General features: G+C 37.5%; 1 protein-coding gene across 6 annotated transcripts in view; it reads right to left on the reverse strand.

Annotated features, from left to right (window-relative positions):
• Nucleotides 1–894: 894 nt before the first annotated feature.
• Nucleotides 895–26,316, reverse strand: part of ALPK1 (alpha kinase 1) — a 142,970-nt gene continuing 117,548 nt past the window's right edge. For all 6 annotated transcript variants that reach the window (XM_056803066.1, XM_056803065.1, XM_056803069.1 and 3 more), the window contains 8 exons: nt 19,805–19,881; nt 17,614–17,709; nt 14,590–14,694; nt 11,908–14,020; nt 8,359–8,512; nt 7,294–7,456; nt 6,199–6,385; nt 895–2,617 (listed from right to left, as the gene is read on the reverse strand). In XM_056803066.1, coding sequence (XP_056659044.1) covers nt 2,424–2,617; nt 6,199–6,385; nt 7,294–7,456; nt 8,359–8,512; nt 11,908–14,020; nt 14,590–14,694; nt 17,614–17,709; nt 19,805–19,881 — 3,089 coding nt within the window. In that variant the 3' untranslated portion in view covers nt 895–2,423. The remainder of the gene's footprint in view (nt 2,618–6,198; nt 6,386–7,293; nt 7,457–8,358; nt 8,513–11,907; nt 14,021–14,589; nt 14,695–17,613; nt 17,710–19,804; nt 19,882–26,316) is intronic.

Here is a 26,316-nt window from a genome sequence, read left to right on the forward strand (position 1 = left end):
TAAAATCTCAGTATATCCATATGCCCTAATTTGTTCAGCCATTGCCCATTTTATGGACAGATCTTAGTTTACAGTTCTTAGTTGCTACCCAAAGGGTTTCCATAAATAATTTTGTATATTTGGATCTTTTTCTTTCTTTGGTCTCTAATAGTGCAAAAATTATGAAGATTGATGATTTTTGGACATTTCAAAAACATTCAAATTGTTTTCTAGAATGGCTGAACCAATCCACAGCTCTATCAGCAGTGCATTAATGTCCCTGTTTTCTTATTACCCCCTCTAACATTTATCAAAAACACATTTTTCTTCTGTTGGATATGAGGAGGAAACAGAGTTGTTATGATTTGTATTTCTCTCATTTTTAATTACTTGGACAATTTTTTTTTCATTTGGTGGGTGATAGTCTGGATTTTTTCCTAAGAAAACCTTCTGTTCACATCCTTTGATTATTTATCATATGGGGACTGGCTCTTATTCTCATAAATTTGAATTAGTTATTTAGATAAATTAGAAAAAAGATCTTTATCAGAAAAACTTCCTATAAAGATTTTTTCTCTGTTTACTGATTCCTTTAATTTTAGTTGCACTGATTTAGTCCCATATTTTCAATGTAAACTAAGAGTCCAGAGGAAACAGAGATTGGCCCAAACTAGAAGAAATTTTAAAAAGCTCAGCATCCTCCTCCTCTAATAGGACAAAAGTTGTGGCAAGAATGGATGTCAAGTCCTCCAGTTGTGGTTCCTCATCTTTTGGAGTCAGTATGCACCTTCCCATTGCTTCCTACTCTCCAAGATGAGAATGAGAAGAAAGATTGCCCAAAGTGGTAACAAGAGTTAGAGATCAGAGACTTGGTAGGAAGGAAGGTCTGACAGGAATGAAAGCAGGCTATTATTGTCGATTCATGATTTAATTAGGGGTGATATCCTTATGAACAAAAATATGGAGATGCCATTGCTATTGTCATCAGGGACACTGCATTGTTATTTAAAAATAACTTTTCATGCATCACTTATTCTAGTCAAATGTGCTGGTGGTCATCTTTGAAAGGTAGAATGCTGATAGGCATAGTGGTACACATGTGTAATTCCTGTGATTAGGGAAGCTGAGGATGGTGGGTTGCTTAAGTTTGAGTATTCTGAGCTATGGTAGGACAAAAAGGTAATCATTTTTGTAAGCACTAATTTAAAATTAATACCACAATGAGTCCTGGAGACTGCCAGAATTCTAAGGAAGGTCAAACTGATCCAGGTCAGAAAAGCTTTCAGTTCAATGAGCAGCTATGAGTTATTACAATATTTTTGGTCTAGATGAGATAGAGAGATCCTGTCCCTCTCCCTGTACTTTGTAAAAAAGGTGGAGGAAGAGAGCATATAGAATATATATATATATATATATATATATATATATATATATATATATATATATATATCCCATATAGAACAGGACATCAACCCCATTATGGTCTTATTGCTATTGGACCACAGATGGGCATTCTTTAGAAATCACCTACAATGAGATATCTCGTCACCTTTCTCCAACTTTTTTGACTTTAAAATTTTTATTTATATGAATTTAACCACAATGCTTATGCTTATGAAAATATATTTCTTAGAGGAATTTATTCCTTATTTGAGTAGGATTTGGGTCCGAGACCCCTGGATAGATAAAACGTCTCTCCTTTCCCTAGAGATTGCTTTAGTCATTTGGTCAGGGAATATTGGGGTTGGAGAGTTCAATCCGGAGGTGACTCATAGCTGGCAGGTGTCTAATGGAAGCTGTCACAAGTTGCTTTTCTGGCTTGTCACTCATCTGGCAAAGGGACTCTAGAAGAAGGAGTTGAATGCATATAATTATCACTAATGTTTACCTGAAAATACCTACAACAAGTATATGAGTTTAAGTCAGAGGGCTTGGCATACAGATTTTTCTGAGTTTTGGGAAATTATAAGTTGACATGTTATAGAGATAAGAGAGTTGGAGCCAAAATGACTTGGGTTAGAACTCCACCTCTGACAAAGACTGGATATATGGCTCCAGGTCAGTCTCTTAATCTTTCAGTGCCCTGGGCAACTCTATGAATTTAAGTTAAAGAGAAGGCGCTGTCCAGCATTGGTAGAGAAAATTTCCCCATCTAGTTCTCCGTACCAAGGAAATCAAAAGTCTTATCTTTATCCCTATCCCTCCTCATTCAATAATAATGTACTCTCATCATAACAATAATTTGGGATTGCCAAGAGTATCAGGTTCTATTTACATGATGTTTTAAAGGTAAACAAATCCATGAAACATTCAAATAAATATTTTAAATTATGTGGAAATCTGCATGTTTTCTTATTAATGTTTTTCAGATAATTGACTGATTTTTTGTTTTCACCTGGTCTCCTGTCATTTTTGACCTAAAACTGCTGTTGAAGAATATGTGCCTAACTGAACTTTTCAATTGAAGGTCTAGTCAGGGAAAGCCGATGGCATATTTCATTGCACTTCACATGCTGATGGTTGAAGAAATAAGAAATGCCTTTTTCTCCAAAGTTGGTGGTCACATCTTTCTGATCAAGAGAATGAATCTGGGGATCTGTGAGGTAAATGACTCCTTTTCCATTACCAGTCACCCAACCTATAATAAAAGAATTTTTGAGTTTTAGATCTCTTAGGAAATGTCATTTCAATGCTGCAGAGTAGTAACATTTCTAGCATACACTTATTTCGATCAAGCGTTCTTCATCTGGGATAGGTGAACTTGTTTTAAAAAGTATTTTGACAACTGTCTTTCAATATAACTGGCTTTTGTTGTAAACTTACATACTTGATTTCATGCATTTAACACTATTTTGAGAAGAATTTTATTGACTTCACCAGACTGTCAATGGGGTCCAGGACACACATAAGAAAAAGGTTAATAAACTTTGATTTGGAGCGATACCCAGTAAAATTTAATGATAGGCAGAATGTTCACAGAATATGGTGTTCAAAAGAACTTATTTATGCTGAATTGACCCCAATCAATCTCCCAGACTCAATTTTACAATCTTTAGACTAATAATAATTAGCTAATAATAATAGGCTAACACTTATTTTGCACTTTAAAAAGTGTTTTGCAAATATTATTTTGTTTAATCTTCATGTGAAAAATTAACACCAGTCCCCTTTTTTTCTTGGGTACCTAAGATTGACTTGAAGTTTAAAAGGGATGAGTTTCATATTGAGTTGGAAAATAGACCATTCTCTGATTGAATTAGGTTTCAGTTCAGTCCCACCCTTTGACTGAATTAAGAACACAGCCTAGTGTTTATCTGTCAACAAACTGCTTATACATTCTGGGATGGGGGTGGGGGCGGCAGGGATTCCAGAGGCCCCCCTGGCACTTACCTCTTGTTTCAGGTGACTCCAGGTATCTGAGGTCTGATTGAGAGGGACTCAGAAAAGGATGTCACAAGTAGCATGAATGCGACATGGGACTCTCTTTTGCTTCAGAATCAAGTGACTAGGAGGGCACTGGCATGCCCATAGTGTGGCCATGCAGCTGGCTTGGGGAAGGTGGCTAGGAGAGTGCCAGTACAGGCAAGTGTTGGTTAGGGAAGGATGCTTGCAAAAGGAAGTAGCCAACCACATGTGGCTAGTGCTTTTTCTTTCTCTGACCTTCCTTTAAAATTATTTAATACATATACATTAAGACAGTAGAAAACTTTAATCTTAAATTTTACAACAACCTTGGGAGGTGGATGCTGTTATTACCTTCACTTTTGAAATGAGGAAACTGAGCCCTGGGTCACAGAGCTAGCAAGTATCTGGGGTGGGACTTAAGCTCAGGATGAACTCAGGGATTTGAAATAATTCTATCCACTTTGCCATCTAGTTGCCTCCTGGATAAAGGAGGATTGGATGTTAGGGTTAATATAATATTAATTTTTTAAGATCCAGAATGCAATAAAATAATCTTAAAACAAATATTGATGCTATTCTTATTTCAGTACTTAAAAGATCTGTGATTTCATTGTGGTGCTTCCAACACTGAAGTAATTTAAAATCTTTCCATGATAGTTTCATGGATTGTTGTGTTCAGTGAAATTTATCCCCAGGTAGCCACCCTTCTTTTGATTGGCCTCTCTGACCGTGATTAGGCTGATCCTATGACACCAAAGTCCATAATTCACTGCTTAATGTGACTTTCCAAAGATTGCATTTTCTTACTATGGACTTTAAGAAGCTCTAGTCATCTCTATGCCATAATAAGGTGGAAGAGATCCTAGGATTTACTTCTGAAACTCTGAAACTGTACTTGAGTATAATGTAATATTTCTTTGATGATTCAGAAGGTACTTCAAGGCTGCATGCAAAGTGCCTCAAGGTCATCATTCTGAACATCAATGATCATTGTAATGCAGATGTATATGGTGTAATCAATAGAGTTCTTTTGGAAAGTTAACATGCTTTTAAAAAACAACAACTATATATTCTTACAGAAACCCCAAATAAAAATATCTTTGCAAGCAATAAAAAGAGTTAAATGTAAGGATTTTATCCTTTTATCATTTTATCCTCTAATATATTTCATTCGATTCTATTTCTCTAATTATTTTAGCTTCATCAAGTAATGAATTTGGAGCTGATGGAAACTGAAGATCAAATCCTGTCTTGGACACTTACTGACTGTGACTTTGGCTAAGTACCTCCTCAGTTTCCTCATCTTTAAAAAAATGGGGATAATTTGGATTGAATTGAATTGTCACTTTTTGAAGCTATAGTAAAATTTTCATGCTACTGTGTTTATATTTACTAATGGAATACCTACTTCTTTATTGCAAAATTCAATGGGAAAATACATGTAAAGCAATTTGTAAACCTTAAGGTGCTAAAACTGCACTAAGACTTTTGAGAGACACAATGTATAAATGTCCATCATCATCATTATCGTCATCATTGTTACCATTATTCTCATTAAGGTCTCTTGACTTCTGCCATAGATATGAATGAGAAAATAGGCAAAGGTTCAGAAGGTATTGTCAAGGTGCAGTTGTTGCTGACTGTGATACACTGCCTATACCTTTTGGACACATGTTATGCCTTAAGAACTCTGGTAGTTTTCCACCCAGTGTGTGGTTACAGAAGATGCTCAGTCGCTCCCCATAGACAGATAACAGAGTAGAACACAAAGGAAAACATTCCAGGAAAGCCACCCAAATGACCAGACTTATTTGAGTTGCTCTGTTCTGCCACACAGAGGTTTCACTTGAGTCTTACCTCTTCTTTTGAAATATATATATATATATATATGGATTCATTTAGAAATACCAGCTCACAAGTTTGGACCAGCTTGGATTTTTCAAGTAATTGTAGAAGAAAAAAGCCAGGCTGGTAGCCTCATAAGGGTTACTGTCCACAACTGTTGTCTAGCCTTATAGATTAATTGATCAAGAACTTCCTTGATTGTGGGAGGCATCTTACAATCTCATCTGTACAATAAAGATCTAGAAGATGGAATCGCTAGAGAAAATTTAATAAATGAGGAATCAAGGTAATAAGTAACAAATAAATAAGGAACCAAGGTAAAAAATACTTTACTAGTAAAAATTTTAAAGAGTAATTCACGATTTTATAGTGGAATTTGGGGTTATATGGAACTAGATCCACTCAGAGATTATGAAAATTCTAGCACCTTGTATTCAGCAGTTACTCAATAAATATTCATTGAATTGAATTGTGATTTTTAGAAGTAGTGATAACATTTTTAGGACACTAGACCCTTATTTACAAAATGAAACAAGAAAGTGTCCATCTTAATCTCAAGCAGAATTTTACATGCCAAGATGGTAAAATTTGTTTTTAAAAATAATGACTATTATTAAGAATATATATAGATAGCTAGATAGATAGAGACAGACAGACAGACAGACAGACAGAGAGACAGAGAGAATGAGAGGAAACAGAGACAGTACATAAGATCACATTTGATACAGAATAATGAAAGTGGCCACCTTAATCTTGAATAGAATTTTACATCTTAAGATGGTACAATGTTTTTAAAATAATAATTATTATCAGAATGTACAGATGGGAAGACACAGATTTATAAATATATAAAAATAAAATATTATATATATAGAAATAAATTAAAATAATATTAAATAAATATACATATATACACAAAGGATTATGTTTGGTTAAGAAGAAATGAAAGTGGTAACCATTTACACATACCTTGCAAATCAACCACAACATTTGTATGGTTGGAAAACTCATAACAAAAATGTCCATAAGCCAATCCATATTCTGTGGCTTTGTACTCTGTTTTCACTACTTTTGCGTTATTGGACAGTTTAACAAACTCTCCCAGAATGTAAGGCTCCACACTGACACATCCTTTAATTGTCTTGCCCTCTAAAATCTGAAAGACAATCAAGAGTGGTCAAGGCAAAGCAGGGAGTTGGAGAACTACAACGGAAAGAGAAGCTGGTTTACACTTTACTTTGGAGCCTGCCTTTGCCATTTACCTGTGTGTCCCTGGGAAAGCCATATGACTTATTTGGGTCTCAATTTCCTTATATATGATAAGGAAGATTTAAAAAACCCTCTTATTTCTATCTTAAAATTGGATGCTAAGTATCAATTCTAAGGCAGAAGAGTAGTAAGGACTAGGCAATTGGGGTTAAGTAACTTGCCCAGAGTAACACAGTGAGGAAATGCCTGAGGCCAGATTTGAATCCAGAACTTCTCATCCACTGAGCCGCCTAGCTGCCCCTAAAAGGTGGGGGTTCTACTAGATGACCTTTGGTGTTTAGCTCCAAGTCTCTGGTCCTACTGAGTGAACATGGTGGCCCAGCTTCTATGGCTACTTACAAAAATGGCACATTTCTTATTTTCTCTGACAAATTTGCTAATGAATTATTATTCTGGATCTTGAAGGTGTCTAGCCATTGCCCTAGTCATGCTAGGTTTGGCTGTGATAATCGTGCATGTCTAGGGTTTAAGTTGAATATTGGGAAAGTATACATCATTAGTGACTTGAAGTGCAAGGTAGTGTTCGTAGATAACACAGACTTCTACATTTGATATAGAATCAAATCTAGAATTAGGAGGCACTCAGAGACCCATAAGCCCCTCATTTTACAGATGAGGTAACTGGGACCTAGGTAGACTAAGTCATTTGCATAAAGTCAACCAGATTTTAAGTGGCAGAATTTGTATTTGAATTCAGGGGCTCCTTCTATCATACCATGCTGCCTCATAGTATTCTTTCAGGGGAACCTTTGCTCTAGCTTTCATCCCTCTTGTTATATAGCATGAATTTCTTACCAGCAGGACTGTTGATGGGATATAGAAGATCTGTGTTGCAATCTTTTGATCATAGAGTCTTTTGTTAAACTCTGTGACATAGTATTGGGCAGTCATCTGCCTCTCCACATCAATGAAATGGTGCCAAAGTCCTTTTTGTGATTTATATTCTTTTCCAACATATCTGTAAAGTGGGGAGAAACAAACAGAAACCAGAGCAAGCTCTTTAAACCCAAGGCAGAACAGGAGAAGAAAATGATTTGATGTTCTTGAGTGAACTTTGAAAAACATAAAGTTCTCTCCACACAAATACAAGGTGTTATTGCTTTGCCTCTCATTGTTGCTCTTATTTCCTATATCTCGTGACTTGAATAGTTTTATCAGAGTAGCAGCTGAGCATATTTTGATCCTGAGTTCCTTTTTATTAATGCCATTAATTTTAAGGAGAAAATTTATTTATTTATTTTTTAAGTTCTGGACAATTTTATTTAATTAATTAATTAGGAATATTTTCCCATGGTTATGATATTAAGGAGAAAATGTAATCTAATATTGCACCAGGTATCTGGTGCAGGAATTGGGAAGTGATGTGATTCAGTGGTAAGAACCCTAGATTTGGAATTAGAGATTCTATGTTCAAATCTTGACTCTGATGCTTACTAACTGGGTGCCACTGGGAAAGTCAGTTACCCTGAGCTTTCTTATTGGCAAAATGAGAAGACTGAATAGGATAGACTCCTTTCCAACCATAACCATCTCTGATTCTAAGAAGGCTATAGATTGGGGTTTACTTGATGGGGTTACTATGACTCCCTTGGGCTTTGTGCATTTTCTGTGGGATTGGCTCTGACTTAAAATAGCCTAAACCAATTAGTTCATTCCCAATTGTTAACACTCAATCCCTCATCCTCATTGAAGTATGTATGGACTGCCAAACCCTTTGATCCAGAAAATGTCATTAATTTTCTCATCAAGGTACTTATTACTGAGCATGTCTATCCTGCCCATAGGTATCCTCTTCAAATTGATTAGGGAACTCCCTCAAATTAAATAACAGAGATTTCACTCTTCCTTTCTGAGAAATACCTTCCCAAAGTTTCTTCCTGATGAAGTAGGTGTATCCAAAAGGCATTCCTCTGTTTGCCTTTCTTCTGTACAACCAGGTAGTCACCAAAATAAACAACAGTTTCCTGAGCTGTCCACAATTCTGATTTCTTGGAATATTTTAACAAAAGAGCATCTGAAAAAAAAGAAGTAAAATTAGGTTTATCTTGAGCAAGGTTATTATAATCGAGGAAGAAGACTAAAATAAATAGTGACCTTAAAATACCCCATCTGGGACAATTTTTTTTCAAAACATTAAAAAAAATTCCCCTCAAATCTTGCATTTTTTTAAACTTCTAGCTTCTACACTAAAGGGTAATAACATGTGATGAATTTGCAATGAAGAGGAGCCTTTGTCTAATAAAACATTCTTTTGTGGGTGCCGGCAAGAAGCAACATAAGATAAGGCAAGCATTTATGGAAGAAAAATTCATGAGGCACAAGAAATGGGACATATTTAGTTATCAGAAAATAGAAAAGTAGCCATTTGGCAAGGGAGATATGATCCCATCATTTTTCAACACCCTGACGTGACCTTGAAACATGGAATGCACAGATGCAACTGCCTAGCATGGTCCAAAGAAAACATCTCCAAAATGGCTCCACCTTGCCTCCATTCCTCTGGCCTTTCCCACTTCCTCTCTAGTTTTGGAACTATTGATCATAATCCTATCAACTCTGCCATTCTTACTGGATGGCATAGGTCAACCTACTTATCATCCTTATATCTTTCTTGGCCAAAATCCTTTTCCTTGGCCACTACTCCTTTTGCATGTTATCTCCCTCCATCCAGGGGAGGGACCATCTTTGCTTTTTGTATTTGTATCCCTGGCACTTAGCACAATGCCATATAATGAACGCTTAACCAACTCTTATTCCTTCCTTCCTTCCAATATCTCATTTAAATCGTGATTTTTCGAATTACTAGTTGTGAAGTTAATGAGACAGATTATTTCCTCCTTTGTATAATGGGGATTATACCTGATTTGTATTTTAATGAAAGTTTGGTGAAGAACAAGGAAGATTATATATATGAAAGCAACATGTAAAGGTTAAAGCAAGATGCAGATAAAAGGTGCTTTTAGTTTGCTCATTCATTTTTCAGTCATATTTGCCTCTTTGTGACCCCATTTGGGGTTTTTTGGACAAAGAACCTGGTTTGTCATTTTCTTTTCTAGCTTCCTCTATAGATGAAGAAATGGAAGCAGATGGGGTTAAGTGACTTTCCTAGTGTCACACAGCTAGAAAGTGTCTGAGGCTACATTTGAACTCTGGTCTTCTTGACTCCAGGCGTGGTACTTTATCTATTGTTGGACCTAGCTGCACTGGTTTGTTATTAGATACATAAATAGCAACTGGTAATTAATTTCATTGGTTGCCTGACTCAGGCTTATGTCTCAGCCTCGAGGAGGTGAGCACTTGATCCCCCCCCACCCCCAAATCCCTTTGCAGTCATGTAACCTATGTCTTCTGTACTTTGCAAAAAAAACAGACATCCCTTAATTATCACTTGACCCAGTGCTCTCGAGTGGGAAAAGTCCTGGAGTGGAAATCAAGAGATGATTGGGCCCTGGATGGGACTTTCAGGGTCATCTTGTCCAATACCCTCATTTTAATCCATTAGAGACAGGTAAGTAAGTTGAATGCTCCACCAAAGGCCACACTGGCACTATGTATCAGAGTTAGGATTTGAACCTGCGACTTGTAAATTCAGAACCAGTCTTCTTTACACTAAACTGACTGGGTTTTATTCTCTGCCTTCCCCATTTACTTGCTTTGTAAATTTGGACTGGTTGATTCTCTAGTCTGGGCCTCAGTTGTTGTTTTTATTTTTTTATTTATCTTTTGTTGTTGTTTTTAAATCTGTATAATGAAAGAGTTGGATTCCTTCCAGTTTGAGTTCATAGGATCATAGATTTAGAAGTGAAAAGGATCTTAGAGACCATCAAATCTGATCCTTTTATTTTACAAATGAAAAAACTGAGGCTCAAAGAGACTAAATGATTTGTCCACAGTCATACAACTAGCAAGATTCTGAGGAAAGATTTGAACTCAGGTTCTCTTGACTCCAGGTCCATTAAAAAAGAATGAGATGGGAAATCTGGGTTAAAAATCTGAATTCAGATATGTCCTAGTTGTATTGCCCTGGGCAAGTCACTTCACCCCCATTGTCCAGCTCTTAGTCCTCTTCTGCCTTGGAACCAATACACAATATTGATTCTAAGATGGAAGATAAGGGTTTTAAAAATAATAATAACTAATGTTTATATAGCATTTAATACGTGCCAGATACTGTATTAAGCCCTTCGCTATTATTATCTCATTTAACCCTCACAAAAACCTTGGGAAGTAGGTGCTACTATTATCACCATTTTACAGATGAGGAATCTGAGGCAAAGGAAGTTAAGTGACTTTCCCAGAGTCAAATAGTTAGCACATATCTGAGGCAAGATTTGAACTTGAATTTGAATTGTTTCTGGATCTATAATTGAATCATTATGAGAGAGCACAGTTGGTGCCATTCTCTCCTTTGAACTAAGAATGGTACATCTGGTGACCTGGGCTGAAAAGAACTCCACTTGATTTCCAGCTGTTATATTCAGGCTTATTCCCAGCTACAACGTCAGTCATATACTACATTAATTGCCCAATATCCCGTACATATACCTATCATGTTTGATGTCTGCCAGAGGCATCTGAGTATTTTGTGAATTTTGTGTCTCAGGGAACATTTTTTTTTAAATATATTTTATTTGATCATTTCCAAGCATTATTCGTTAAAGACATAGATCATTTTCTTTTCCTCCCCCCCACCCCCCATAGCCGACGCGTAAGTCCACTGGGCATTAGATGTTTTCTTGATTTGAACCCATTGCTTTGTTGATAGTATTTGCATTAGAGTGTTCATTTAAAGTCTATCCTCTGTCATGTCCTCAGGGAACATTTTTTAAAGATCCTTTAAAGGCTCTAAGACAAAGGCTGTTTTAAAATCATAGTTACTATCAGTTCCAACACAGGAGAGTGGTAAAAGCTAGGCAATTGGAATTGAGTGACTTGCCCAGGATCACACATCTAGGAAGTGTCTGAGGTCAAATTTGAACTCAGAACTTCCAGGCTTGGCTTTCTCTCCACTGAGCCATCTAGATACCCCAGAACATTTTTTTAAAAAGAGTTTTATGGATGTGCTTAAAAAACATTTTTTTTTTAAAGACACTGCCAATTGGGCTCCACATCCTCCCACCTCCAACAGAATCTCTCTTAAAACAAAGAGTAGTTAAACAAAACAAAACAACTTATGTCAATGTTGACATGTGTCTCATTTTTCACCTAGAATCTCCCCACTCTCTTCTAAGAAGAAACCTCTAACTATTCAATTGAGTCCCAAAATTATTTATTGAGGTTGCAATGAATGAGGAGGTACTCTGTTCAACTTCATAAAGTTTCCCCAATCAAGACCCAACTCAGTGGCTGTTTGAAGTTAGACTCTTGCTTCTCCATTCCCTACCTCATTGGTGAGAGGGCTTTACTTACTGTGTGCTTGGTGGAGATCCCTGGGTTTAAAAATCCCAGTGTTCTCTAGTCTCTGGAATAGCCAATCATGTCCTACTCCTGATAGAAGTTTCTCAAAGTCATTGTCCTCCAGAGTGCGAGCTTCTAGGATTTCTTGCTTGATCTTTCCTGGTATAGACATCGAAGAGCTTCCACTAGAATTCAGAAATGAGAGGGGGCTTCCCACCTCAGAACCACTGGAAAGGTCGGGTGAGTTGAGCCACCCTGACAAGGAGGAGCTAGAATTCTGCCTATACTTTCCAAGTTGATTCCCTCCACCATGGTCCTCTGTGGTGGTGTCATCATAAAGGATGGGGAAGGATCTGCTATCGTTTACCCGGGAACCATGGACATTGTTTACCATCTGACAGGTTTGTTCTCCCAAAACATTCAGTCTATGAGATGTGTTTTCATTTGACCAGTGACCCACCTTGCCACTAGTGAGCTCCAAGTCCTTGTCCTCTGTAGAGGCATCTGATTCAACCACTTGCTTTTCTGTGAGCTTGTTTGCTGTTGTGGTAACTTTCTTCCCACACCAGTGATAGGTGAAAGAACTGCCATCCACAGTGGATTCATTGGCTATAGAACAAGCAGAAGAGACTTTGGTACTTTTAGGTTGGTCCAAGGAAGCATTCTCCATACTTTCTGTGGTTTCTCCTTCCAAATCTATCCAAGAAGTAGGTCCTCTCAACATGTGTTCTTTGTTTCTTTCAGTGGTTTTTACTCTAATCTCTTCTCCATTCCTCACTCTTAGATTCCCATTGGTTTCAAGTAACCCATCAATCATCTCAAATGAATCTGATTCTTCTGGGGAAGACAATGAGATGATCTCCAGAGATTTGATAGAAGTAAGGGAACAAGGTAAGTTTTCAAAAAGTGGAGAGCCATTTTTGGATTCCATATTTCTGATTTCCTGGAAACTTTCTGATTTCAGTTCACTGTTGTCTAAGATTGCTCTACTAGAGCATGAGGCCATGCCTGTTGTCTTGTGGGGATCCAAGGGAGTTTGCTTACATTGTTGACTTTGAGATGCATCTAAGCAATCTTCTTTAGAGTTTTTGAGAGAGGGAAGATGAGGCACTGAAGCCAATGGATGGAGATGACTATTTTCAGCATCGTTCTTTGGGTCTTCAGTCAGGGCTGTGGAACACTGTGTGTCCACTAGTCTTTTTTCTTGAATGGTCTCCCTTCTGACTGGTGCATCATCAGCATGATTATGTACTTCCTCCCAGCTAGTAGAAAGACTGGATCCTGATATCTTGCTCCAAGAGCTTGATGTCTGGCTTTCATTCAGAGAGTTGCTAGAAACATTGAGGTGATCAGGTGGTTCAGTTTCTGTCCCTTCATCAAGTGAGAAGCAAACTGCATCTGACCGGGGCCAATTTCTTCTTTCTTTTCCTTGGAGTTTCCTGGGATTCTGGCTGGCCTTTTGTGAAGAAGGTATTTCAATGCCTTTCTGACTTAATGATTTGTCTTCAGTAGTACTTAATGTGTCTGTATTTTTTGTCTCCGTTCTCAAGGCTGTGATACAAGCTCCTGTTTTCACTACATTGCTCCTGCTCCTGTGGTTCTCGCATATACTTTCAAATACTTCACATACTGAAGCATGGTGTTGGGAATGCCTTTCAAGGACTTCTTTGAAGTCAACTTTCCCATGCAAGATGGGTTGGTCAATCCAAGATTTGTAACTCTCTGGGACATAAGATCTATCATCCAGATTGGAGAAACTCTGGACTTTCAAATACTCCTTAATCTGCTTGATAGCAGTCATGATCTCCTGAGCCAGTGTTTCTTTGTCTTGAGTCCCTGTTGACATGGAATAAGCATACAATTTCCCCACTGCTTCTCTACAAAGTTTATTTGAAACGCAAACTGCCTCAGTTTCCCCAAAGAGTCTTCGGTAGACTGTGGTGAGACTGAAAGCAGCTTTGATGAAACTATGAAGTGCCTGTTTTCCAGCAACTAGGTCATTGTCTTTTTTGGTGAGGAGGCCAATTTCAAAGGCTTCTTTGGCTTCAGATAAATACAAATTTCTCTTTTCTGGAGGGCAGTCATTAGAGTTACTATAGGACAATAAACATGTGCCTCGGATGTTCTATGGAAAAAAAGAAAATTGGAGATTGAGTTAAAAATGTGGGGTTTTGTTTTGCTAGAGCTTAGAATGGAAAGATCTCGGAGCTGAGGCATCTTGGGAGAACACTTGGAAATGCACAATTAAATCGCATGGAAAGATAGGGGACATTGTACGTGTCTATTTACCATTCCATTATAACCTTGACATTTCTCTGTTAAAGATGATTGACCCATGAGTTCTTGTCCATAGGGCGGAGGCACGGACACAAGTTGTCTACATTCAAACTAAAGCAATTAAGCATATATGCACACACAACCAGATCTTTGCACCAATATGCATTTGGATAATAATACTTAGTACTCAAGGACAGATGGCATTTTATTGCTCAAGCAGAATTAACTTAGCCCCTACCATGATGCTACAATACTAAGTATTAAAGCCTTTCCCCTCCATGAATAGTCTCTAAACTAATACTGTCAATTACCTAGCAGGAAGCCTGGCTTAACTGGATTGATTTTTTTCCCTACCACTGGGTAAATCTGAAAGGCCATAGGGAAGGAAGGACTAATGGGTTTGCTCTACACACTTACCACAGCTGTGAGCACAAAAAGAGGGGTGTACTGGCTAAAGGCAGCAGCCAGCTTGCAGGCTGCTGCTGCCGACAGCAAATGGTGATCGAACTCTCGGAGAAGGTTCTGCAAGAGAAGAGAGAAGACCAGATGACTGGGAAACCTCCACCGGGAGCCAAATGGGTCGCTAATGTGGGCTAAACTTTTCTGCTCCAGATTCCCACTTGGGCTTCCAAGTCTTGGCTCTCCTCGCATTGACAATGAAAATTCAGCAGGCAAGAGGAGGAAGGGGTCCTGGGATTCCACCTGTGTCGAAAGCCCCCTCCTTTCTCCCTTCTCCCCTTTACTCTCCTCCCAAAGAGAACAGGATTTTACTTAGAACATTTTTCAGATAATCACCAACTCACTGAGGATTATTGCATGCTTATTGGCAAAGATCTCATTGGTTGTGATTTAATAGCAATTAAGTGGGAAGAACAGAGCTTAAGGTCTAGTAAAAATTCTTTGAGAGAAAGGACTGCTTTGTTTTTGCCTTCACATACAAAACACCCAGCACAGTATCCTGCACAGAATGGGGGCTCAATAAACGCCTGTTGATTAAATAAATATTTGAAGTATGGTTCTGTCTGGACCTCCCCACAAAGTGGCATTCTTACTGTCAGCATTCAATAAATAAGTTTTTTAATAATGTGTTAGCCTAAAAATTCACAAATTGTCACCCTTCTTTAGAACACGGATGAGCAAACAAACACCCTTGAATTTACAATAGAATTCTATTATAGCGTAGTAGGACAAGAGACGAAATAAAACCGACCGAGAGTCTTGATTTTAGCTGGAAAATATCAAAACTCCTAAACTAATGTGTTTCCATTTTTATCAATCTACAGACCCATTATGGAAATAAATCATGTTTGTTTCTTTAGAGAAGAAAATTTTGATTTTGATAAAATCATTTTTACCAAGGTTCCTATGAGAATTTGATATTCCTCCAGGAGAGACGTTCTTAACTTTTTTTGTTTGTGGACAATTTTGTCAATCTGGTGAATCCTATGGTCCCCTTCTCAGAATAATGTATTTAAAGGCATAAAATAAAATACATCGGATTATGAAAGAAACCAATTGTATTGAATAAAGATGCAATATTTCCCCCCACTTACATTCATGAAATCTATTAATGGACCAAGGAGTTTGTGAATGCCAGGTTGAGATAATTTCTCATCACTCCTCATAGGATTTTTTCTTTTAAGAAATTATATCCCCTTGGGAATGCAGACTTTAAATGATCATTCTATCGCAAATAGTAATACTATGGGAATAGGTTTTGAACAATGATTGCTCCCATTGGCTCTGGGAGGAGGGAAGGAGAGGGTAGGGAAAGAATATGAATGATGTAACCATGTAAAAATATTCTGAATTAATTAAATAAATTTAAATAAAATAATTATATCCCTAACTGATAAATGACCAAAGGACATGAACAGGTAGTTCTCAAGTGAAAAAATCCAGGCTCTATATAACCATAGGAAAAATTGTTTTAAAATACCTAATTAGAGAAACACAAATTAAAGCAATTCTAGTTCTACCTTACACCTATCAGATTGGGGAAGTTAAAAAAAAATGAAAAATGACAAGAGGCAAATAGGTAGCCTAGTGGATAGAGCACCAGGCTTGGAATCAAGAGGTCCTGGATTCAAATCCAGCCTCAAATACTTCCTAGCTATGTGACTCTGGGCAAGTCATTTAACTCTGAGTGCCTAGCCATTGCTGCTCTTCTGTCTTAGAACTGACTCCTCTTGGCAGAGAGAAATGACAACTATAAAGTCTAGAAATCCCCTGATGTTTGGAACTCATCAAAGATCTCTGCTTAAGAGATACCTTATGAGGAGTCATTGAAGGGAGGAAAAGGTCTCCTAGGATCAGGAGCTAGGAGGATATCCCTTTATCATCTACATGGTTCACTTCTACTATATTTTAAGTTTCAGCCCACTCTCCCTAGTGACTTTGTATGTATAAGGGGAGAGTGTATCTTGGATTTGAGAGGAAATGTACCAACTCTTCTTATATTGGCTCATTTAACACTTTCTGCAAAAGCTAATTAATTCAGGGGCAGCTCAGTGGATTGAGAGCCAGACCTTGGAATCAGGAGGTCCTGGATTCAAATTTGACTTCCAACACTTCCAAGCCTTGTGACCTTGGGCAAGTCACTTAACCCCCATTGCCTAGCTCTTACCACTTTTCTGCCTTGGAGGCAATGTGCGGTATTAATTTAAGACCAAAAGTAAGGCTTTAAAAATGCAAATGAAGTCAGCTTTGGTAAATGTTAATGGGGCACAAACTAGTGGAGATTTGTGATCGACAATACTAGGAACCTTCCTTCCCCTCCTAGTAGTTTACCTTAGGGAAAGTAATAATCAGCCACTCTCTGTGGACTCACTCAGACAATGTTAGTGTTGATTGCAGGGAGTGACCTCATTGGGAATCCTCAATGTTTATTCATCTTAATTCAATAATTCTCTTATGTTGATGTAACATTATTTATTTAGCCATTCCCCACCTATTGGACATTAAAGTAATTTCTCAGGGTCCTTTTTAAAAATTACAAAGAATGTTGCCATAAATATCTTTGAACAGATGGCTTTTTTTTTGGTTTTAATTATACTTTGGGGATACATTCCAAAAATATACTCCCTGAGTAAATTATTTTTGTAATTTATAGTATATTCTCAGATTGATCTTCAAAATGATTCTGCCCACTTGCAAGTCCAACAACAATGTTTATTCACAACTCCAACACTTTTAGGGTATTTTTGCCAATTTGATGGCTTTGATACTGTTTGAATTTTCTTTCCTTTGATTATTAACAAGGTTGGGCAAAAATACAAGTGAGTATAATTTGCGTTTCCTTTTTTGTGATTTGTCTTCTTATATCTTTTGACTATTCAACCTATGTTTTTTATTGGATAAAAAATACAGGAACCAATATGCTGATGGAATTTTGGCAGGTGATTCCATTCAATAACGTGCTTGAGACCAAATGATCATTACCAAGGAAATTTGAGGGTTGTTTTTAAAGTTTTCATAATCTTTTTTGCTCATGGAAATAAAGATGTCTGCCAGTATACCCAGCGATGTAGCAATTCCCTGTAGAGAAAAAAAACAAAAGGGTGTAAGTATTTAGGATGGATTATTGTTTGTATCTCTGGCTTGCCCAAAGGTTATCTTTTAGCATAAATTGAGCCCCCATCCTATATAGACTTGTGAAAATTCCAGCATCTTGGCACTAGGAATGCCTTTAAACTGAAGGTCACAAGCATCATGGTGAAGTGGGATGAGCAGTCAGCAGAGGTGGCTTTTAATTCTGACTTTATCACAAAATCACTTTGAGATGCGGAACAAGTTATTTTAACTCTTTCCCCTTGTAAAATGAGGGAGTGATTGAATACTTAGGTTCATTCTCTCTCCCACTAGTCTATTCAGGAAGCCTGAAGACCTGTGGATTTGCCCAAAACACTGGCATTTCTGGATAGTTCTCTAATTTTCATTGAATGATCACTATAGGCTCATTCTCAGGGTTTCTAGGTAGTAGGAACTGTTATTTAAACAACAAAACAACAACAACCTCACCCAAATGACATTAGAACAGGAGGATACAAATCACAAACTTAGAGCTAGAAAGGAACTTAGATCCCATCAAAATTCAACAACAACATTTTACAGATAAGGAAACTAAGATTCAGAGGAATTAAGGAATTTGTGTAATGTCTCACAGGAAGCAAGTAAAAGACTCAGATTTTGAATCTAAACCCACTGATTCCAGAATCAGAGTTCTTCCTATCATAGTAATGTTTCATCTACAGGCACGTAGATAGAGGACTGGACTTGGCATCAGGTAGGAAAGAGAGAAGGGGGAGAGGAAAGAAGGGAGGAAGAAAAGAAGGAAGAGGGAACAGGGAAGGAATGAAAGGAGCAAGAAAGAAAGGAAGGAAGGGGAAAAGAAGGAAGAGAGAAGAAGGAAGCAAGGAGATGAAAGAGGGAAGTAGAAAGAATTAATCAGGTACCTACTATTTGCCAGACACTATGCTAAATACTTTACAGACACTGTCTTTCTGATTGTCACAACTTCAGGAGAGAGGTGTTATTAAAAATCCCCCAGTTCACAGCTGGGGTGGGGGAACTGAGGCAGACAGGTCAAGAGACCTTAAATCTGACCGCAGAGTCTATCTGGGGTTGTGATCCTGGCAAGTAATTTAACTTCCATCTGTCTCAGGTTCCTCATCTGTAGAATGGGCATGACAATATTGTAATGATTTGATATCTATAAAATGCTTTATTAACCTTAAAGTGCTATATAAATACTAGCAATGATTACTTTATCCAGAGTCTCCCAGAGGTTTAGTTAGTGTTTAGAATATTCTCATATAATTAAATAGGATGAGCACATCAAAGGTAAAAGATTTTGTTTTTAAAGTTGCTATTTAAAGAAACTAGATTAATATTTTAGCTATATCAGTTAGGTCTCAGAGTACTGGTTTCCAAAGAAGAAGACTGAACAACTCCAAGTGAAGGGGCAGCACAGTTCTGTGGGGTTACTATAAGAAGTTTATTCAGTTCCAATAAAATATGCAAAGATATAAGGGGCTAAATGTCAATACTTTTATAGTATTTATGTTTTTTGAGGGAACTAATGGGAATTTTTACTCTGGTCTTCTGGATTAAAAAGATCTTTTATTTTCTTATTAAGATTTATAAAATGAAAATCATAAAATGTTCCTAGTTTCATAGTATTTCTTTATCATTATGTATCTTAATAGTACAATTTTTTAGGGAGGGTTTGTGAAATGTTTTGATATTAAAAAGAGGCTGTCATATAGGAAAAGGTTGGGAACTACTTGTCTTGGGTTAGTTTAGAAAAACAGACAATAGGTTATATATATCCAAATCAACTATTTAAAATTCTTCTGGAAGTAGGTAAGCTAAAAATCCCAAGTAAACAAGCTTTCAGAATTTTGCTCAAGATCCAACTGTGAATGAGGGCAAAATCAGGCATCAAAGCATACTGCTGTATTGTGCTTACTACCCATCATGCAGAGAATAAATAAAATTAAGATGATCCAGGAAAATAAAATTTATGTTTTAGTCATCTTTAAACAAAGAGACAGAGAGAAACAGAGAGACACAGAGAGGGACAGAGACAGATGCCATTTAAGGTGAGGGGAAAGGAAAAGAATCAATTCACCTTTTTATCTGGCTGAGGAAGTTCCAAATACCCTATGATTGAAGCCCAAATTAACTCTGCAGCTTCATACCACATTCCTGAAATGAAACAGATTAATAGTTAGCAACCATCTGGGTTTCTTCTGATTAAAATGCCTTTGAACATCCTTAAAAAATACTCAGTTAGTACAGAGTTAGATTGAATTGGAGGTTAATTTTATTTAACAATTTGTTTTTGACATCTGAATACTTGTCTTTTTCCCCAAACTTACAGGGCTGGGTAAGAGCAATCAGGAACACTGAATTTGGAATCAGAGATGAATCTGAGCTCAATTCTGAACTCTGTTGGTTACCAGAATGATCTTTTACAAGGCACTTAACTTCTTTGGTGTGGCTATTCTTGTTGAGTCATTTCCGTGGTGTCTAACTTTCACAACCTCATCTAGGGTTTCCTTAGCAAAGATACTGAAGTGGTTTGCTACTTCTTTCTCCAGCTCATTTTACAGATGCAGAAACTGAGGCAAATAGGGTTAAGTGATTTGCCCAAGAGGTCGTATAGCTAATAAGTGATGGTGGTCAGTTTTAAACTCATGAAGATGAGTCTCACCGATTCCAAGCCCAGTGCCCTATCCATTATGCCACCAGATGCCCTATGTAGCTCCTTTTAGCCTTAGTTTCTTTATTAGAAAATGAAGGAGCTGGCTGAAATTATCTCAAGGGTCTCTTCTAGATTTAAGTCCTGTAATCCTATGAACTTCTTCCAGTATTAAAACTACTCTTCTGCTTAAAGTTAGAAATGGTTGCTCTCTCAAAACAGTAAGGTTTACTTCTTTATATACCGAGGCAAAGGCTCACTAATTATCACTTTGGGGACTGGAAAGAATTTTAAGGAAGCTTCCAAAGAAGTTAATCTATAAATAAGCAATAGTTTTGTCACTAAGAAAACTGAGTTTTGTTAAGTGTCTTGAGGGCAATAGGGAGAGATGGTACCTGAGCACAAGAATAACATTCTTGAAAGATTATATTTATGGCAAATTATACTGTCATATTTAAAATCTTTTAAAAAATAGATTTTTATTTTTTCAAATATTTTTCCATGGTTCCATGATTCATGTTCTCTTTCTTCCTCTTCTCTCCCCCTCTTCCAGATCTGACAAGCAATTCCACTGGTTTATACATGCCGTATTACTCAAAACCTATTTCCATATTATTTATATTTGTAATAGAGTAGTAGCCTTTTAAAAACCACCACCCCAAATCATATACCCATATAATCAAGTGATAAATCATATGCTTTTCTCCTGCGTTTCTATTCCCATAGTTTTTTCCCTAGACGTGGATAGTATTCTTTTCATAAGTGCTATGGGATTGTTCTTGATGCATTGCTATTAGTAGCAAAGTCTATTACACTGGACTGTTATATAACGTTTCAGTCTCTGTGTACAATGTTCCCCTGGTTCTGCTCATTTCACTCTGCATCAGTTCGTGGAAGTCTTTCCAGTTCATATAGAAATCAAGTAGTTCATCATTCCTTATAGCACAATAATATTCCATCACCATCATATACCACAATTTGTTCAGCCATTTCCCACTTGAAGGATACCTCATCATTTTCCAATTTTTTGCCATCACAGAAAGAGTGGCTATAAATATTTTTGTAGAAACATATTTTTTTATCTCTTTTGGATTAAAACCTAGTAGTGGTATAGCTGGATCAAAGGGCAGGTAGTCTTTTAAAGCCCTTTGGGTATAATTCCACATTACCTCCCAGAATGGCCAACCACAGCTCCACCAGTAATGCATTAGTGGCCCAATTTTGCCACTCCAACATTTATTATTTTCCTTTACTGTCATACTGGCCAATTTGCTAGGTGTGAAATAGTACCTCACAGTTTATACTATCATATTAAAGGGCCTGGGACCAGAACTATGATTTCATGAGTTGAAAGAATTCCCAGGTGAGGAAATTGATATCCTCTTCAAAATTTAAAATCCTAGAGGGTTATTTAGAATACTTTACCTTGCAAACATGTCCTAGTGGAATTAAGTGATTTACCTGGAGTCACACAGCCAGAGTTTGTATTAAAGGCAGGACCTGAACCCAAGTCTTCCTGGCTTTGGGATTGACTTTGTCCATTATGCTTTTTTGTTATAATCTTAAACTTATAATGTTTTAATATAGAGGTTAAAAATTCTTATTGTTCAGGACATGTGATTGCAATAATGTAGGACACATTGTTTGGAAAGCATCTAGAACCAATTCAATTCAATAAACATTTATTAAGTATATAATGTGTGCCAGGCATAGGGATAAGCAGATTAAAACATAATTGGGAAATAGTTAACAAAATAAAAATACAATAGAACATAGATAATGCTAATATGTGATTTTCTAAGTCAATATACTACTGAAGGGATCTTTATGGACAATTTAATAGCCTTCTTCTTCCATTTCCATTTCAGTTGGACTGTGCATGTTGTAGGGGATCCTGGGCAGGAAACTCTTTCTACCAAGATTGCATTTGCTTGTTTATATAGTCTCAGAAAGTTGCCTGGGGCATTGAGCAATTTAGTATTTTGACCAAAGTTTCATAGTCAATATGTGTCAGATGTGAAACTTGAACTCAGGATTTCTCAACTCAGAGGCTGGATCTCTAGTCACTGACATACTGTCTTTCAGATGAACTTGCTATTATTATTTTATTCATACCACTCTTCTAAAATAGCAATATTTTGTAATAACACTGTGATAGGCACCTCAAACTCAACATAACCAAAACAGAACTCATTATCTTCCCTTGCCACTATGTACCACTATGCTTCCATTCACTCAGTTTTAAAACCATCGAGTCATTCTTTTTCTTTTTAAATTAAACCCTTATCTTCTATCTTAGAGTCAATACTAAGTATGCGTTCCAAGGCAGAAGAGCAATAAGGACTAAGCACTTGGGGTTAAGTGACTTGCCCAGAGTAACACAGTGAGGAAATGTCTGAGGTCAGATTTAAACCCTGGACTTCTAGTCCTGGCTCTATCCATTAAGCCCTACAGAGCTATTCTTAATGCTTCATTCTTCCTCATTTCACATAGTTAATCTTGTCAATGCTGCCAAATCTTGTAAATTTTACCTCTTCAATATATCTGGCATCCATCCTTTTTTTTCTCCAATCCTATAAATACTGTCTTAATTCAGACTCTCGGCACCTCTATTTAGCCTGTGAGAAGATTCTTTCTTATTATTTTGATTTCTAATATTTTTTCAGTAACATCACATTTCTTCTGCTTAAGCCTCTTTTTCATTCCTCTGTTCTGACAGACCTAGGAAAGTGCCTTAAATTCCTTGCCCCAGAGCAGTTTCTAAAATTGGGATAAACAAGATTGAGACTGTAAACGCCATCCTGTCTAGTAAACACAACTAATTTTGCTCAACTAGGTCCAGAGGGTCATGGCTTGTGTCCTTGATTTCTTCCATTAGGATGAACGAGAAAGTGAAATTTCACCAGACCCAACTTGATTTCTCCATCTAGATCTGCAAGGATATTGGAATCCTGTGATTGAGGCATGTGACTTCCCCCCAGCACCATGAAGGGATCATGGAGGGTCTGAAGAACCTCATTAGGTATCCACTCATTAAAGATGCCATGGTCTGTCTGGGAGGGGGCTGAATAAGCTTTCAGAATTTATTTAAATGACTCAAAACTGGATGGATTGTCTATGGTTATTGAGAAAGATCACAGACCATTCATTTATTGATTATTGCTGGTCTAATTAGTAAATTGATTTTTTCTTACCTGGAACCCAGTCACCTGGAATTTTACTCATCACATCTGGAACATTGCAATAACCTTCTTATTGGTCTCTGACTCATCTCTCCTCTCTTTAATCCATTCAATAATATAGCTGCCAGAAGTGAGGCTCCTGATGTAGAGGCATGACCATGTTTCTCCCCTGCTCAATAAGTTCTTTATTGTTCAGACATTTTTCAGTTATTTCACTCCCCCTGACCCCCTTTGGGACTTTACTGATAAAGATGCTGGAGTGGTTTGCCATTTCCTTCTCCACCAAAAGCTCTAGTGACTTCCTATTATCTGTCCTTTCAAACATGTGCTTCTCTGCTTGGTACTTAAAACCCTTCCCAACTCAGCTTCAACTTACCTTTCTGCTCTGCTCATCTTCACACACACTACAGGCTTTCTTGCTATTTCTCACTCATGGTTTTGCATTTTACATGTAATCCTCCATCTTCCTTTTTTTTTTTTGCCTCTGCAAAGGCTAGAATACACACCATCCTCATCTCTACCTGTGAGAATCCCTATCTTCTCTCAAAGCTCATCTTAAAAATAATATACTTTAAAAAAAACCCCATCATCTTCTATCTTAGTAAAAACACTGTGTATTGGTTCCAAGGCAGAAGAATGGTAAGGGCTAAGCAATGGGGGGGGTGGGGGTGGTGGTAAATGACTTGCCCAGGGTGATACTATCTAGGAAATCTCTAAATTCAGATTCAAATCCAGGACTTCCTATCTTTAGGTCTGGCTCTCAATCCACTTAGCCACCTAGCTTCCCCGCCTCCTAGAATGACCTACTTTAACTACTAGAGGTAGCTAGGTGGTACAGTGAAGAGCAGAATTCACATCCTGTCTTACTAGTTGTGGGACCCAAGAAAAATAATTTAACCTTTGCCTGCCCCAGTTTCTTCATCTGAATAATGAGAATAATAATAGTACCTATCTCCCCGGGGTAATTGTGAGGGCAAACTGAGATAATATCTGTAAAACATTCTGAAAAACTTAAAGTGTTATAAAAAGCTATGATATTCTTGTTATTGTTGTTAAATCCTGTATGAAGTTTTCCTTGCTCCCTTGAGGGACTAGTACTTCTCATCAGAAATGATCTTGTATTCATTTTGAATATTCTCAGAAGTGTACATGCTGTTTCTCTCACTAGAATGTAAGTTCCTTGAGGGCAGGAAATATTTTATCATGTTTATCTTCATATTCCTATGACCTAGCACCACAACTGGCATAAACTAGGCACTTAAAAGAGGCTTAATTCATTAGCTGAAGTATATTCCTTATAGCTCTATTAATTTTTTAAAAAAATTTGCTTTTCAGAGTTTGTTTCTGGAAGTATCTAGAAGGAGTACTATTGGAAATAAACATTAACTATAGTCTTCTACAGTCCTTTTCAGAGAGTCACATCTAAGTTCCATAAGGACACTTCTGGGGGATGAAAGGGACAGATGTTGTGACAGATTTAGAAAGAGCTATTACCATTTCACAGGGAAGCCCTACTGACAGCGAAATGTCAGACAGTGGAAAATAGATCAAGAGAAAAATGCTTCCCTGTAACCAAGGGTTTGTTTCTTTTTTCTTTATATCATCAGATGTATAAGAATTTATCACACTGTCCTATTAATGTTCAATAACATCCTTAGAAGGGACCCTTTTTTTCACATGGAGAAAGGAATTCAAGATTTTTGATGTATTCAGTGGGAAAGGTTCCAATGGAGTGCCAGTTTCATCATTTTAAGACCAGTATTAAATACCAGAACCCTAACTAGAAAAAATAGGAGGTCTGTCTGAGGGTTCTGATGTGTGTGTGTGTGTGTGTGTGTGTGTGTGTGTATGTGTGTATGTGAAACCTTCCCATATCTTATCCCAAAGGTCTTTCCTACTCCTAAGCCAACCCTTTCTCAAAGGTCAATGGATAAGATGACCCTGATAAAAGGTCTGCTTTCCTCACCAGAGAATGCAGAAGTAATGAGCTTTATTCTGATGGGATGGAACCTTTAGTCCCACTCTCCTTTGCACTGCCACAGTTCATTACTGACCTTTTTACTCAACTACTTTTGCTCAACATGAAAATATTCAGTGATGGCTCTGCTTGGGAGAGGAGCATGATGGAACTGGGAGGACATGGGTACAAGCCTTTGTGATTTTTAAATTTCCTCCATCTTGCTTGGTCTAGCACCCAAGAATGTGCACACCCACACTACATGGGCATGTGCTAGCTAACGACAAATCAGAAACATCTAACTACTCCCTCGGGCTTTCCTAAGCCAAGCTTGAGCTACCATTGGCACATGTGAGACGCAGGAAGTAAGGTAGAGAAGAGCCTCTGGAGTTCTTGCCACTTCCTATGGAGAAGGCTAGATGCCAGTTTGATCCTGGAGCTGGGAGGAGGCCCGCAGACAACTTTCCTTCAGATCGGTCACATGAGTGATAAGGGCTGACTCCCTTCTCTGCCTTGGCTCTCCAAGGCCTTAAACTCCCTCTTGGCTCAGCCTGAGCCAGGGTGGTTGAGTCAACCTCTTTTCTTCTCTCCCTCTTTCCTTCTCTCCCTCTCTCTCCCTCCATCTAATAATTGCTTTCTCCTGTTGTAATTAAATCACCATAAAACTCCATACTGACTTGAGTGTTTCATTTAGGATTTTTATAAGTGAAATCCTTAAATCAAGAAAACATCTAATGCCCGGTGGACTTACGCGTCGGCTATGGGGGGTGGGGGGGGAGGAAAAGAAAATGATCTATGTC

This window comes from Monodelphis domestica, chromosome 6, assembly GCF_027887165.1.
Source record: "Monodelphis domestica isolate mMonDom1 chromosome 6, mMonDom1.pri, whole genome shotgun sequence".
NCBI lineage: Eukaryota > Metazoa > Chordata > Mammalia > Didelphimorphia > Didelphidae > Monodelphis > Monodelphis domestica.